The 16,591-nt window shown below is 41.1% G+C and overlaps 1 protein-coding gene across 1 annotated transcript in view; it reads left to right on the top strand.

The window, feature by feature from the left end:
- Positions 1–16,591, top strand: part of LOC110980607 (gamma-aminobutyric acid type B receptor subunit 1-like) — a 42,959-nt gene that overhangs the window by 12,848 nt on the left and 13,520 nt on the right. The window contains exons 3-8 of the mRNA XM_022237450.2: positions 6,988–7,158; positions 8,020–8,127; positions 10,047–10,112; positions 10,550–10,738; positions 13,083–13,328; positions 15,727–15,790. Coding sequence (XP_022093142.2) covers positions 6,988–7,158; positions 8,020–8,127; positions 10,047–10,112; positions 10,550–10,738; positions 13,083–13,328; positions 15,727–15,790 — 844 coding nt within the window. The remainder of the gene's footprint in view (positions 1–6,987; positions 7,159–8,019; positions 8,128–10,046; positions 10,113–10,549; positions 10,739–13,082; positions 13,329–15,726; positions 15,791–16,591) is intronic.

Below are 16,591 nucleotides of genomic sequence, written 5' to 3'. Positions count from 1 at the left end.
CCACCACTCCTACACCGCACAAATGCAAGTTCTTGCTACCGGCTTTCAGCTTCTCAAACCTATCGGCACCACGTCGCTTTGCGACTTGGAGTTGCCGAAGTAGCCTGCACAAATATTAGGTGAGGGGAGTACTGTGTGGGTACTCCTCCAGCCTTTTGGTCATGTGGCTGGAGAATCCAGTGGCAGGAAGAACACCCAGACAACTTGGCCATAAACATGACTGCCCCACAGTATCAGACTCATGAAGCTGATAACCTCGCCCATGCAGCTGCTACTTCGAAGATGTAAAAGGCACCTGGCCGAAGTCCTCCTGTCGCTGCTCCGAGATGTCGAAGACGGCGGGGAGGAGAATCTACCACCTGCGGCTGTGGCTTCACTATTTATCCCAGAGCTGGGGCGGTGGTTGACATTGCGCCAGGGTGTATCCATACACCGGTGGGCCTGTGCGACATATCTCTTGGGGCCATCGCTGCTCCGAGATCTGCTGCGGTTCAGTCTTGGGTCCAAAGATGCCCAGTTACCTTGAGTTACCATGAGGAGGCACTGCAGTAGTCTTGATGGCAGGGAGGCAACGTACTGTCAGGGAATGACTAATACGCATTCGGCTTCCCTTTTCGCCCCGACGGGGCTAGCAAGCGGTAGCAGCAGATGGTAGAAAGCGGGTAGTACAATACTAGCTACAGGAACTGTACTGCACTAGACGCATCACGTACACCATGTATGATCTGATAGAGATCAGTCATCCTAGGGGAGATTATTCGTCGAGAACAAACGACGACACACGCAAAATGTTCTTCTCACTACAGTCTATTTTTCGAAGAACCAATTAGTATGCACCTTGAGCAAAAGCACCCCCTCATCGGTTGAAAAGAGCTCATATTAGCTGGGAGTGTACATTTTTGTTGGTAGCGATGCAAGCGCCACGCACGAATTTCATAGCAAAGTTTCCTACCAAAGGAGCATCTGTTGCCGGGAAAATCGCCCTCTCTTGATCGGGCTCGGGTCTCATACGAATAAAACAAGCTCGCAATTACGCGACCACCCTCACTGGTTTCCATCACCGAATTAACGTAAACATCTTGATATGCCTAATGAGTTTTTTCTGCAATGTGGGCGTTTGTTGCCTGAATAAAAGCAACACTAATTACGAATAAGAATTCAAATTACACTCACATGTTAAAATGGTACGCCTACATCTGTGGTGCATGCGCATGTCTCCAGTAAAAAATCTGGCAACAGTACTGTTGAAGTTAATTCGGGATTTTTTCTTAGCTATCGCACATGGAATATGTACTTGCAATAGCACTGCTTTGGAAAAAAAGATCTGCAAATGGCTAAAGGTGCCTTTCGATATGTACATTTTTAGCTGCGTTGCGTTCACGATGCGTTTATGCGTTTTACTTTCACGGACACAAATATCAACTCCATTAACATAACACACATGTGCTTTGCGTTCGGCCGTCAAAATCACTCCCCGGGCGATTTTGACTGATACGCAACGCTTGGCGCAAGTGCTGACGCGTATATGGAAAGGCTCCTTAATTAATGCGTTTTGTCTAAAGTTTTTATCATAATTTATAAGAAACCTCAAACGACACATGGGGCACCTTAAAGCCATGTGGATATTCGTGGCAGGAAGCTCTTTTTGGTAATGACAAGATCTAGAAACCTGTCTTTTTACACATTACAGACCCAGTACTTGCCAACAAGTGGTTAATTATTCATCAAAAGAGCTAAATAAATACTACATATTGTGAAAAACTAGCACGCAACTACTAAAAACATTGATTAAGTAACACCGATAAATACTCTATGCCTATGGGTTTTGTGCATTTTGGATAACAAATGTTACCAACCAGTCTACGTGCAAATTTTGGCTGCTCATACAAAATAGCGGGATGGTATTCAGGTTGAAAGAAAACCCTGGCAACCAGAAAAAAAAAATCGAGGAAGGAAGAGAAACCAGACACATTACCTTGACTGGGATCGTAGCATCGGCCACAGAATGGGAAATATAGAGAGCACAGTTACTGCAACTCGATTAAACCTTACCGATGCTTTCGGCTTTTAAGTCCGTCGGCAGTAATTATAGATTAATGGTATTAAAGCTCACCCAACATAATTAGTGAAGAGGCTGTGTTTTTTGTAACGTTGGTATGGCTGAAATTCGTTACGTATGGTGCACGATGCATTCCCATATGTGATATAGTTTAGCTCTCGGTTTGCAGGCACGCTTGAGATTCAGAGGTAACGCTGATCCAATTTAGTATATTTTTGCATCGTTCTGATAAAGAATGATCGGCACTTCAACATTCAATTCATACTCAGTCCAAGATGAATATAATCCGTGTCTCAAGATTTAGCCTTTAAGATTTTATTTGACAGATGTTTTCAATTTCTGTTAGAGAACCCCCTAGTAAATTTTGTCTACAGGTTTTGTCAAGCATTGATCACCTAGAAAATGAGTTATATTTTACGAACCACGATCTTTCGAATGCGGCTAGAAATAGATCCAAATTGACATGAAAGAAAAATGGGTCCAAAAGACACCTTTAGAAAAACATAAACAAAATCCAAACCATCTCTAGTACTAACCACTCAAAACCTAGGAAATCCTCGTGCTTAAAACTGTTTGACCATTATGGGGTCAGGTTTCTTGTCTGTTTCATTTCTTGTAAGTAACGCATTGTCAGTGTTCCGCTTAAACCTTCCTGCAATTTGTGCTGCATTTGAATGACCTTGTTGGACTTCGCTCAATTGTATTCACCTGAGAGTTTGGGGATTACTGTGTGTAATAATCAAGAACCAATTGTCTTGGTATTTGCAGGATTTTTAGAGTAACTGGCAAACTGGCCGTCATGTACAAAGAGACATTTAGCTGCTTTTCCAATCACAGTAACTCATATGCCCCAAATGTAAGGATAGTTATCACATTTGCTGTTTTATAAAGCGTTTGTGATGGGCACAAACGGAGGCCTACGTTAAACGAGCGAACAATAATGTAATCGATCGTTCATGTCTACATGAACATTATGGTCAGAAAGTGGCTGTCAGTGGTGACTGCAGTCTCTTCGCTGCCCGATGAAACGTTGTTTATTCAACAAATTCTCAGCGTTGCATTGTTGAAGAGTAAGCACAAACTTGAAGGTATATTTGTTGACCATAATTAATAAGTGAAACCAGGAAAAAATGCATTTTTGATGGCCATAATCGGTCTGCAGATCAACCTCACCTGTGCATTGTCCAGGCACTCAGGAACGTCCTGTGGCCCATGGATTTTTGCGAGAAAAGTTACACGAGCCAGGCTTTGAGTAGTTATGAAACAAATCCGTGGAATGATACACAGTTAATCACATTCGTCCAAATCAGACAGTTTTGGCTAATTGCAGTACATGCATAACATCCTATACACTGCCTTAAAAACCTGCCCGAGTACGAATTTATCACGCTTACGCTCGTTGAACAAGGAATGGTGTGATGCGTGTGTGTCCACTCGGCCAAACGTCAAAATGTTGCATTTACATATATTATGCATTTCGCCGTCTGGATCAAAAATTGCATAGCGCGGCGCTATATAATCTTTGGTCTGGATTTCGCTCGTTCCAATTTTACTCTTGAACTCTTCATCTGTTGCATTCAGCCAGTCGGCACTCTCTTCATTATGCTGGTGCATCTGCATCACATAACTGTTCTCCCATAAAATTCTATGTAGTAGGCAACTGTACTTTTCTACACAATCTATTCATCATCGAAATCAACCTGCTATTTCTATTGCTACCACCAGATGGAGGCACGCAGCTCACACTCAAGTAAATTACAATTAGAGATGGGATCTTAGAGATATGCTTAAAAAAATATGTCTCAAATGTGATTGTTATTCATTCCATTTTCCTATAGACTGTCTCAAATGTCATTGTTATTCATTCCATTTTCCTATAGACTCTCTCAAATGTCACTGTTATTCATTCCATTTTCCTGTAGACTGTCTCGAATGTCACTGTTATTCATTCCATTTTCCTGTAGACTGTCTCGAATGTCATTGTTATTCATTTCATTTTCCTATAGACTGTCTCAAATGTCATTGTTATTCATTCCATTTTCCTATAGACTGTCTCGAATGTCACTGTTATTCATTCCATTTTCCTATAGACTGTCTCAAATGTCACTGTTATTCATTCCTTTTTTCTGTAGACTGTCTCAAATGTCATTCTGCGGCGCAAATTTACACGCAGTGCGCAGATCGTTGTGCCCCTAATGTCTGCAACCACTCACATGAGGCCTGAATGGATGAATCTGGGACATTTTCATCTTAAGCCGAGAGACTCGACATATTTTCGGTTTTTTATTGGAGGGCGACGGCGGAATCATTTCTTTTGTTTTAAGGGGTGCTGTCAGCAAGTTCTAGTGAACTAATTTTCAAGATGCAATCTGAAATTAAAGTGCAATTATTGGGGGGGGGGCTTTTGTTATCTAACCACACAGCAAATGAGTTAATACTCTGTCGTCGACATAGGATTGTAAAAGCACACACTGCTTCATTCCATTCTTGTAAGTCTAAGCGACTCAACTGAAGCTAATGAGCCATTTACGGATTCCTTGATTAATCACAAAGGGTTGGCAGTGAATGTTTTCCGGCTGCATCCAATCAATAAAATTCTGCTTGATGTAATGGAGGATGTCCAGACTACCTTTTAGAAATTCCTTCTTGCATGGTGCACCTTTTAAGGAGAATTAACCCTATTATGAAGAAACTGGACGTTCATAAGGGGCGATGGCGTCGCACCGATGGCACCCTTTTTAAATTGTTCTCATTTCTGACCGACCCTATTGATTTGGCTTCCGACCTCGGTATAAAAAGCCGTTTTTTTCTACCGACCCTGCTGAGAGGACCTTGCCTATGGGAAAAACTAGGATGTGATGGCCTGAACAAAAACGTAGGAAATGTACATGTGCGATGGGATTTTGCCCAAAAATCAATGCAGCGAGTCAAAAACCACAGTACGGCATCAGTACCAGACCGAGCGGTAAAGTACCGCACCCAATGCGCTAAACACATGTGAAGAGTGCCACGGGAAAAAAACGAAAACGTAGACATCTATTAGGTACACAACTCTTACACGAACACCGTAGAGTGTCTGGCTCTGATATTGCGTTGTGTAGGCTTACCAATAAAAATATTTCTCTGCACTCAGCTAGAAACAAAGACACTCATGGTATTCAATATAAAAACAAGTGCACTCTGCCTGGTTTATTCAGTCATTCATGTGACATTTTGGCTAGAGTGACCTGCTTGGGCTTAATGAGTAATAACCCCCAATTTTGACTTTTTGAGTTAGGCATATGTATATGAAAAGAGACAGTAAGAACTGGACTTTCCGGTGTTACCATATTTGTTGTACCTTACTGCACTCCGAAGGTACGAGATGACAAGAAACACCATCGCGGACAAAAACCATTTTCCGAGAAAAAAAGGGCTTTAAAAAAAAGAGCCCGCACTCCGCCACCAGGTTTTCGAAATCGAAAATGTTGTGTGAGCGCACACTATCGTTCTTGATTCAAATCACCATGGCAACAACAAAGTTAACAAAAAGCTATCACCATGAAATGTCACCTAAGATTGACTAAAATCTTCAACCTTTGTTTCCCGTAAGTTTTTTTTTCTATGGATTTGTTTCAGGAATTTTCTTTTTTTCACCGACCGACCTTCGCTCAATCGAATGAGCATCACATTATGTGATGAATCAATCTCTGTATTTGAGCAACCCTGTACAAGTTATACCAATGAAATCAGAGGAGGAACTGTTGTGTATTCTTCTTTGAGCAAAAACTTCGAAACTTTGGACTTTTTTCGAATCGTGTGCAAACGATTTATCATTCTTTCATACACTTTTTCTCCTATTTCTTTTTTCTCCTGTTTCTCCTATTTCCAAACTGCACAACATGCCATACTTTATGGAATAAGTTTATGCAGTAAAAGCCTTTAACTGATCAAATGAGAATAATTTTGTCCTGAACCAAGTAATTAAAATGAACATAGTGGTTTATGAGCCAGAATCAATTAGTAAAGATGTGCATACGTTCGTGAAATCGAAAACTCACGTTTTCCTACTTTTTGGCCCTTCTGTTTAATATATTTTCCCGCAGTAACCAAAACACTGTTATTATTGTAAAGGGCACGCATGTCTACGAGCGCTCTACTGTAAATGTAACTAAGATGTGTGGCCCTTCGTGAAAACGAAAATCTTACTCGACCTACGTTTCAGCCTTTCCAGTCAATACGTGTTTTGTGTGTGTGCGAGGGGCAGTCAGATTTGTGTCTCTTTGTAAAAAATCAAAAAGCAGTCATTGAGATTTTGCATCAAAAATAATGTAATCGAAATCGTCCAAAGTGCCATTGTTGACATGTTTTGCTCTTTGTGAAAACCTGGACGAATTATTCTCCAGGCTGTTTTAAGTCAGTGGTAACAGTAGCGAAAATGACCATAATAAACCGTTTTCTTCGATTTTGTGCACGTCTGGGATGGTAACAGAAAGGATTACAGGACACGACCTCAAAACAAGAAAGCTCAAGAAACGTGTGCCATTGGTTTCGTAAACACAGTCTCGATTGTTCGATCTGGGACCTCATTAAATTGGGATCCAATAGTGATCTCATTTTTTCAACCCGATGTAATTGCGGGATTCTTCCGCCCAATGACTTCTGCATGATATGCCACTGGCGGATCTACAGGCTGGGATGAGGCTAAACATTGGATTAACCCCCCGCCCTTGCGTCGGTATACAGAATGACCCATACCGCTTTCAAATTAACTCACCATGAAGAGAATGAATATCTCAGGGGAGGAATTCCTGAAAGCCTGCTTGATTAAAAAACGGGAATCATGCGTTTCTGATATTGTTTCCTCTCTTAAAGTCAGGTACTGCCTTATTACGCTGGTTGACACGCTGTGATTCATGCTTGTTTGGGTTTTTTTAATACCGATCCAGATGTCAGCTAGCTCGACTTCAGACGTGCTGTCCTACAAGGAGCGTTTCCCGTATTTCTTCAGGACGAATCCGGCTCAATCCGGGCTGAACACGCCTCGGATCGCTATCATGAAGGAATACGGTTGGGAAAGAGTAGCCATTATACATGAAAGCAACGACGTCTACACGAATGTACGTCCCACGTGGTACCCTATGTATCCACTGTCCTCGTCATTACAGACATTTCCGTTGAATGCTGGTTATAACAGAATTTGGTGCTGGTTTATTTCTCCCTCGAGATATTTAGGGGGAAAGGACCAGCATTCCTGGTAGCCTATATACGGTGTTGCAATGGCATATCGAGAGGCGATGGGATGATGCCCCCCCCCCGACCTGGACATCTTACCAGTTTGCTTGTTGGATTTGTTTTCATTTTTTTTGTTGTTTTTTATAATTGAAAGTACAAACACTTGGTTGTAGCACTTGATACTACGGGTACTGACACAATTCCTGGCAGAGGACTCTCTCATGGTTCAAAACAAAACGTTGCGGAAAATCGTTTCAGAATAAGTTTCAATTTTACCTCTTGGACTCGTTGCGTGGACAATTCGCTGTTGGTGGGCGCATGCGCATTCTGTTTAAAGTGCAAAAGTATCCAACACCTTGTATCCAATCAGAGCTTAAAGAAAATGACATTGCCTTTGATTGAGCGGTCGTTTGCACGTATGCACATGGGTGCTTACAAACAGATGTTGCAGCTTTTATTGTCTGAGCATTACTTTACAATTTTTGGTTGTTATGCTAATAATTATTTTTACACTTGGAATTCAGAAAAAAGGTGCCACATCATACTTTTATGCAAGGAGCGAATAAATAGACTATTTTATTCACTTTTATGTTTCAAACCACTAAGAAAAGACGCCGTACTGTAAATTGGGCAAACAATTCTCTTACGGCTCCAGTAACGTCTACCCTCTCCCACGCCATCTTAAGATTTGGTGTTAAGATCACGTTAACCAAGACTTCGTTATGTTTATTTTCCCTTTTTTTCAGGCAATGAATAAATTTTCGGAAGAGTTATCACTGAATAACCTTAGCCTTGTGGCAAAAGAGTCCTTTGCGAGTGGAGAAACACCTTCAGCCCAGCTTAGGAATTTGAAGGTACAGTCTGTGTCCAAAAGGTCGTTTTTTTCAGCAGTAACGGGGTACATGTTTTTTTAATCAATATCAAGTGACGAAATAGTTACTGACAAGTAACTAATCCTGACGCAGTCTTGAAGTCCCACGGTCTTATAATTACGGTTTCACAATTAAGCCTCATCCCAAGTCTTAGCGTTGTTTCAAATGTCAGCTTCAATTTGAGCTCAGAATATTTACTATTAAAGTAAACCAATGGCTCAAATCAAAAGATTCTTTTCAGAGAAGAACGCAGCAGAAAAAAAGAGCCACATTAAGCTACAGGGCCGGAAAGTCTGGATCATACACAGAGGGACATAAAGCCAGAGACAAAGCCAAGACTTGGACCCCACTCCTTAGTTTAATTCTAGTCCTTTCTTGTCGGACAGTTGATGCCGTATCCGAATACATGCATTACATTTAGTGCGGGCGTGGACTTAAAATCCATGAAATAAGGAATAAAAGACTATAGTGGATGATCCTGCACAAGGGTCGTATTCACAAAACAACTTGTCTTTCAGAAATACATACCGGCTTAAACATGCCATTTACAAGGGGTCTCAAAATTAAACGTTGTTCTGGTGGGATACCCTCAATAGAGCTAAAGTCAGACACTTAAAACTACATGTATATGTGAAGATCTTATTTTTTTCTTACTTTAAAATAAGGTTTCTTGTAAACAAAACACGTCCTGCACATGCCCAAAAAATGATGTGGAGTCTTAAAAGGACCCATGTAGTCCAAAATGTCTGATCTAATCCTTCTCAGTATACACTGGTGTCACTATTTATGTCATTTTTATTATCACTTGTTGTGTTTTATGCTCATGTTAATTTAGTCATTCAAGGAAAAAACGTCAATGGAATAGCTATTCTCGCACCTGCATATGATTGGGGGCATTTGCTTCCTTAATTATTCAGTTAGGTTCACAATCAGAAACTTCCTCGCAGTGTACATCATATTAAGTCATCCTGAAACTTTCATTGTACCATCAGGATCCTAATGAGTTGGGGGCAAATAAGGTTATTTTAAAACTTTCATAAAGTTAGATTAGAGATTAGATTAGAGGAGGACAATTCTTCAATTTTTTTAATTGTGGACACAAATTAGACACAAAACGTACATTTGTCACAGATAAATGTAAATAAAAAATTATTAATGACAACATTTAGGTGTTAGGTTAAGCAAATGCTTTTGTACTCTAAGCTATGGACAGACAGACAAAAAGGAGGCAATCAGAAAAAAAACCATACAGACAAGGGACAAACAAATCATAGCATACGGATGACAAGTGTGAGACAAGGGCAAGATGCTTAATTAAAAGAGCACTTCTGAAAATGTATATTTCTCAAAAAATTGAGTTTTGAGTTTCTTTACAAAACCAGTAAAGATTGTAGTTATCTAGCGATTCCAATAATGTATACCTTGGTTTTCAATGGGACTAACCAATATATCGCTGTAAAATAGTTTCAACATTGAAATAGATTAGAACGTAGCACTACAAGAGTTCCAACTAAAATTAATGTGATAACCCTTTCAACCTTTTACCTGCCCCAACCGCACTATATCCGTTTCATAAGTGACTTCGTCATACACGCAGACGCGCTTCGATTTGCAGGCTCCCAGAGGATAATCGCCGAAGTTGTGCGTTAACTTCCGGTTCCATGAGCCGTGCATGTGCAGTGGGCGTGGTTTAAACTAAAGTGACGTCACACTTACGAACCAGATGGGGCTATGTCCAAATAAACTGGCTGCGATCAGGTGTAACAATACGGATCAAGAGGAGGTGCAGCTCTGGCCGCTAACCAGTGGCTTTTACCGGCTCAAAGTATTGCCAAGTACAGCTGATAACCATCTGTCTTCCATGACCATCGACTTTGTTTTACATTTGTTTGTTTCTTCAGGACAAAGATGCCCGGATCATTGTGTCGAGTGCTTACACAGAAGGATATAAGTTGATGTTTTGTGAGGTGAGCAGAGGCATTTTTTCAAGGAAAATTTGCCAAGTGGGGACGCCGTCAAAGGCATCAAAATTAGAAAAAATAACGGTAGTTGCCTGAATCGCTTGATTCAAAAGGGAGTAAATCTGAACAATATGGAGAAATGGGTAAAGCGCAGCAATAGCACAAACGTCTACCTCAAGGGGTTATACAAAATTTGCCATTTAGCCTGAAATAAATTCCAAGAAAAACTTCGCTTAAAAACGCCCACATTCTAAATACATGTCTTCCAGGCTAGAAAATGATATCAAATATTTAAAGCATACACAGATGAAGGAAATCAAACAAGGTCTATAAAAACTGAGCTCATTCCTTCTTGCGTATTGATTTGAGTACATGTAAATGGTCCTGAAAGTTGCCGTAAAGACTCGGTTTTTCTCTCTGTCATGGAATTCCATTCCTCGTAGGCATTCCGCCTGGAAATGTACGGCCCGAGGTATGTGTGGATGATCGACAGCTGGAACAGCTTGTATTGGTGGAAGAATGTCACACACCTGGGCTGCTCTGAGCAAGAAATGTACCAAGTCGTCCAACATCACGTGGGAACTGTGTTCCTGAATATGCGTACGGACACCGAGCGAACCGCCTCCCAGCTGGTAAGAGGATTTTGCCAAACCCCTCTTCTAAGCCACCGATTTACTCATCAGGGTGGGAAAAAACGCTGTTGCAAAGTTAGAGTTCCTGGTGGTCTTCTTATAAAACAGCTGTCAACAGTGACAGAGAATGTCACACACCTGGGATGCAATCAATAGTGCAATACATGTGGCGATGTTGGCATACCCTGTGTACATCTTTATTGCAGTACGCATGCGTAAGCGTGGGCCGCCTTCACTGATCTCTGTACACTGGATGGGCAGCTCTGCTCAGGAAATTGGAGCGACGGCGCGGCCATCTTAGGCTATTCAATGCAATGGCATTTTCTAAGTCCCCGGCTTTAGCGCCGTGCATGAATTCACTCTGGTGAATGGACTGAAGTTGAAGGCCATTGTATTGACTATCCTAAGATAGCCTCGCCGTCACTTCAATTCACTCGTAGGCGTTACTGCTGAGCTGTCTATCCAGTGTTTAGAAATCAGTGGGTGGCTTTGATAAGCTTACATGCCACAGTCCTGACATGGGGATGGTCGCGTATGTACTGTGTCAAAGAAGTCAGAGATGGTACGAAGTTAACACCGTGTACTCGTAGAAGCTAGGGCCTGTTTTGGATCTTGATGAGTAATTCCAAAGCTGGTTTACTCCACCATCAATCAGACAAGATCTGGTATTAGTCAATCAACTTTAGATCACTGCGATTCAAATAGGACCATGGGTCAGGATCATGATCAGTGGTCCCAACGCTGGTTCGCTCCATATCCAGTTGGTTTGTTCTGCTGTCGGCGGAGCAGTTAGCTGTTGTATTATGACTGTTACAGGCCCTTTCATGTGGAGTTATTTTAAATACCGGTACACAGCTTTATACGTTAGGGATATTAAAGTTGAAGTATATTCATATCTTTGACCCACGAATCGTAAAAGTGGTTCCTTGATACTGCTGGGAAACGTGCGTGAACCTGTACACGAGCGGGGGTGCCAATGCAGCAGTGGTTTTAAATCAACCCCGACGTGGTTCAAGAAGCTTGCCCCGAATTACGAGGTACAGCAACATTGTCTTTAGTCTGGGGAATTCAAATAGCTATGTTATGTGCTTTCAGGTAACTCAGTGCACCAGATTTTATTCAAATTTAACTCGCAAATGGTTTATTGGTTTGACTTGTTAACGACATGAATAACTTTAGGCCATTTCGGTTATATCAATTTGAGGAGTCAATTGTGCTTTCCAACATCCTCAATTGCACTATTGGTGAACCAGGATTCTGCATTATTTCTTTAATATTCATTCAAAATTCTCCCGAATTAATATCTGGCACAGTGTTTGAGGCATCCAGTATAGCCGCGCCCGGAATATCCAGGGTATACCACAACGCAGGTACCGGTATGCGTGTCGCATGCATGTTAATGCCTCATTTCATATAAGGTTATCGTTGATGCTCGCTCATTAACCACAATTAATGACAGAATACTGTCTCTCCTGGAGTGGGCTAATTGCCAATTTAGTTGCAAGGACCCAAGGGAACGTCCATAATTTAACCTTGAGTAGTTCCACTTCCACTTAGTGCTTGTTTGTTAACACTGATTGGGTGCTATGAAAATAAACCACTAATTCCGAAAAGTTTAAGGTTGACATTATTTTGAGAGCCTTGGTGTTGAAAAGCACTGACATAGTTTTTTTCTAAATTGGGGTACTCAAGCAGCAAATGAAGGAAAGATGCACAGCGGACGCGAACGCTGACGGGAGATACGCAGTGCTGAGCTTTGGTCAGTCAGCTCAACTCAGTTCAGCTCTGCAAAAACATCACTGAAAAGATTACGGAGTAAAATGTCACGCCATACATTGTTCAAGTCGAATTAATAACAAACAAGACGGGCAAAAGACACATCGAGTGCTAATTTACCTCTCACGAGTTAAAAAACATACCAGGCCGTGGAAAATCAAAGTGTGGGGGAGGGGCGCTGTTCATGAAACAGATGTACACGTTTTATGTATACTTATAATCCTGAAAACGGCTTTTTAAAAAGCTTTGGTACTTTATCTACCCTTTCAGAACCACTGAATAGATTTTGTTAGGAAGTTCGAAAATACCTCAGAATGCACCTTTTCTCCTTTCACCACCAAAAGTAGGGGGGTGATGCAGTTGCTTTCTGTTTCTAATGCAAACCTGGAAGTTTTCACCGACAGTTTTGACAAGAACTTTTCACTTTAGAAAGAGAGACTAATCTCCTTCATTTCATCCTCTCGAGCCTATGTATTTCATTCTTCCTTTCCCGTATTTTTTTGTAAATTTTATCCTCCTTTGCCTGCATCATGTTCACTTCCTCAATTGCTGTCTTTATCTACGACAGACAGCGAGTCAGTACCAAGACGCCTATGCCTCTTACACGAACGGCCACCCCTATCCAGGGGAAGATCTGGCTCCCTTTGGCTACGACTCAGTCTGGGCCTTGGCACTGGCCCTGCACCGCGTAGCCAGTGACCTCGCAGCCGAGAACTCGTCCATCAGGATTGAAGATTTCGACTATGACAACACCCACAGCCTGAGAGAGAGACTGGTGATGGCGCTGTCTAATTTGGAATTTGAAGGAATAACGGTAAGCCGTGAACGAATTCATCTTCACAGTGACAAAAAGAGTACTATAATGAAAGGGAACATTAAATTTTTTATAATACAAAGGACCAGTGTGGTAATTGTGTCCACCACTTCCGAACCTGAGTCCAATTAGGTCGAGTCTGAGTTCATGTCCAAAATATGCAAGTCCAAGTTAAAAAATCGAAGTCCGAGTTGAGTTCCAATAAACAAACACAATGTTTTCAACATAACGGAATCGGTACAAATAATACATTGACTTCCACGAGCACAGGGTATACAAAGAATGCAGAAACTGTGCCGATTTGTGACCGGTAGGTGCGAACCTGAGGGAAAAACGAAGGATTTTCAAGCACTACTTTCAAGTATTCGTATACCGAGGAGCCACACATGCAGATTTTGAACTCTCAGTGAATTTTTGCTTATTTTCAAACTGGAAAACACACAAACGTGGATCAAGTTTATGCTGTAAAAACCTCAACTGGTTCTTTGAGAGGTAAACTCTTGCCTGAACCAAGTGCTTGCAATGAACGCAGTGGTTAATTAGCCAAAACTCAGTCAGTAAAAATGAGCGTTCGTTTGCGAAATCAATGTTTCCCTACCATCTGGCCTTTCTGTTCAATGCATTTTTTTCCACAGGGAAGGGTCACACATCTTTACCGCACACAGCTGTGAGCGCACCAAAGATGTGTAGCCCTTCGTGAAAATAAAAATCTTACTTGGCCTACTTTCCGCCCTTTCCAGTCTATGCGTTTTGCACGTGTACGAGGGTAGTCAGATTTGTGTCTCCAAGTAAAAATGTAAAATAAAGTTACCAAGATTTTGGCCACTAATAACATTTATGTAATTTTGACATGAACATGTTTTGCTTGAGGAAGCATGTCCAAAAGGCCAGGTAAGAAGTTAGTAAAAAATAGTAAAAGAAAAAAGAAAACATCGAAATGCAAACAATGTTGTTTTGTGACATTTGCGCCACTTACTGAAAACCAGGGGGTGTGTGAAGAATTATTCTTTATGCGTTAGTTATCCTTTATCGAAACCACGCAAGTTAACTGAAAAGAAAAAATCTATAAGAAACAATGTTTTTAACTGTATTTGCTTCAAATCATAGTTCAATAATATTTTTTCAAATAAAACTGACAGCCTTAACCACAGAGTTGGTGCATTAATTCTAAACACATGGTCAACGTGTACCCAGGCTTTTGCCAATTGCAAGAACAGAGGTTAACATCACCCCATCCTATATTTCGAATGTGGAACTTATAAACTAATGCTGACTCTTTCCGTAACAACTTTCCCGACATGTTACAAAATATTTCATACCGTTGCGCAGCTTGTAGTGGGAATCTGCAACACTTTTTTTTACTATTTTTTACCCACGAAAAATAAAATGTGTGGCCTAAATGCGGTTACATTTTAAGGAGTAAAGGTTTTGTTTCCTACCGCATGCGCGCAAGATTGTTTTATCGCAAAGACTCCTTTGAAACAGTTCCAAGTTTCGTTTATGTTTCTTGTTTATTTCCTTCTTAACATTAAAAAGGGTGCTGAGGATAAAAAGGTCAGTTTTGGATAGACTCGTACCGGACTCAGACCAAGTCCTAGAGTCTTTTGGGCTGAGTCCACCACATAAACTGGGCAACTTGATCATCGAGAATTTGTTTACCAGTATTATTTGATGCGAGAATACCCGTCAAAATTGACTATTGGTTGACAATTTGTAGCTGATCGAATATGCCTGCTGATTCCGAGTCCGTCAAAAAGTGGACCGAGTTCGAGTCGGACCTGGCACCCTACGTCGCTGTAGTGGATACCAAAGGGCTGTTAAAGAAGTATATAGACACACACGGGGTTGTATGCATTGCTTGCACCTTGTACAGGAGATAGGGAGGTGCCCTTACGCTCTAAAAACTCCCAGGTCAGATTGACCCAGAATTGGGTCCCATTCGGCGTGACCCTTTTCCGGGTCAAAATATCCGGGTCGTATAACTTGAATAGAATTTCCGTGTTGTACACAAACTTTGTAGAGATGAAACGAGGATATAGGCCTATTTGTGGAAGTGTAGGTATATACGTCGGTAAAACAGCATTGGTTGTTGTGAATGAGACGGAACATTACTCCGATGCGTGACGTTAAATATCGTAATTATAAAATGAGTTACCTTTAAAATCATCCTTTTCTTTGTTCATGCTATTAGCCTTTTCCATCACTGTAATTTGCATTAAACTATTCTATACCAGTTTCTTGTATTAAACTATTGCATAAAGAATACCAACTTGAACGTCCAAAATAAAGACGGTACGAATAAGGTATTACTGTTTCCTTTTTGAAGCAAATTTCTCTGGAGTCATTCTGGATTTATTCATTTCATGTTCCAGTGTTTCTCTTTGTCTAATGATTTTAGGGCTTCGTCACATTCGATGCATCTGGAGATCGTCTGGCACCTTTCAAAATTGAACAACTATTAGGTGAGTGGTGCTACGTACAGTGGCAGGAATTGTGTACAACACCATCACTAAACCAAACAGGTAAAAGTAAGCCGGAGAAGATGTTTGAGCTGCAGTGTTTCCCACAATAAGTAGTAAAACATTTACTGAAACTTATCTGCCCCGTGCGGGACCAAGAGAGGGAGAAAATTTCCTAGCAAGGGAGGCTCTTTTGGTGGGAACTGCATGCACTTCGCTAGTTAACGAACGATTATGAAATGCTAGCGTTGCGGTCGCATCTCTGCCAATAAAATGAACGCTCCCCAATAGCATATCTCTTTTCAACCTCTAAGGGGGTGCTTCTGCTCTCTTTTCAACCTCTAAGGGGGTTCTTCTGCTCTCTTTTCAACCTCTAAGGGGATGCTTCTGCTCAAGGTGGAGTGACAATTACATGTTATCATATGAAATCAGACCCGTATCCATTGCCCATTGTAAATCCGACTGAAAATGGGCAGAGGACAATAATGAAATCCGTTCAATCGAAATCATATATCAATTTTACCGCCTTGAGGGAAGTAAACTAACAACATCGATTTCGTCACAGTTTAGCCATCAGAATGGGCATACTTTAATCTGGTGGAGCTGGAGTCATTATTTCTTGTGTCCCATCTCGTCAAACATCTAACAGTATACACATACTTGAATCTGTCAATGATATATTTCCTTAAGTTTGTCCTTTTTGCTGAAGGAAAAAAAGTTCTGTTCTTGGCAAAAGATAAATGCTGTCGATTTCCTCGCTTGTTAGGTGATTTACCACGCAGGTATTTATATATTTGTTTATTT

Source organism: Acanthaster planci, linkage group LG10 (assembly GCF_054643075.1).
Source record: "Acanthaster planci isolate LZ-2023a linkage group LG10, COTS_SCS, whole genome shotgun sequence".
Taxonomy (NCBI): Eukaryota; Metazoa; Echinodermata; class Asteroidea; order Valvatida; family Acanthasteridae; genus Acanthaster; species Acanthaster planci.
The sequence above is the reverse complement of the archived record's forward strand: the minus strand, read 5'-3'. Positions and strand labels throughout refer to the sequence as shown.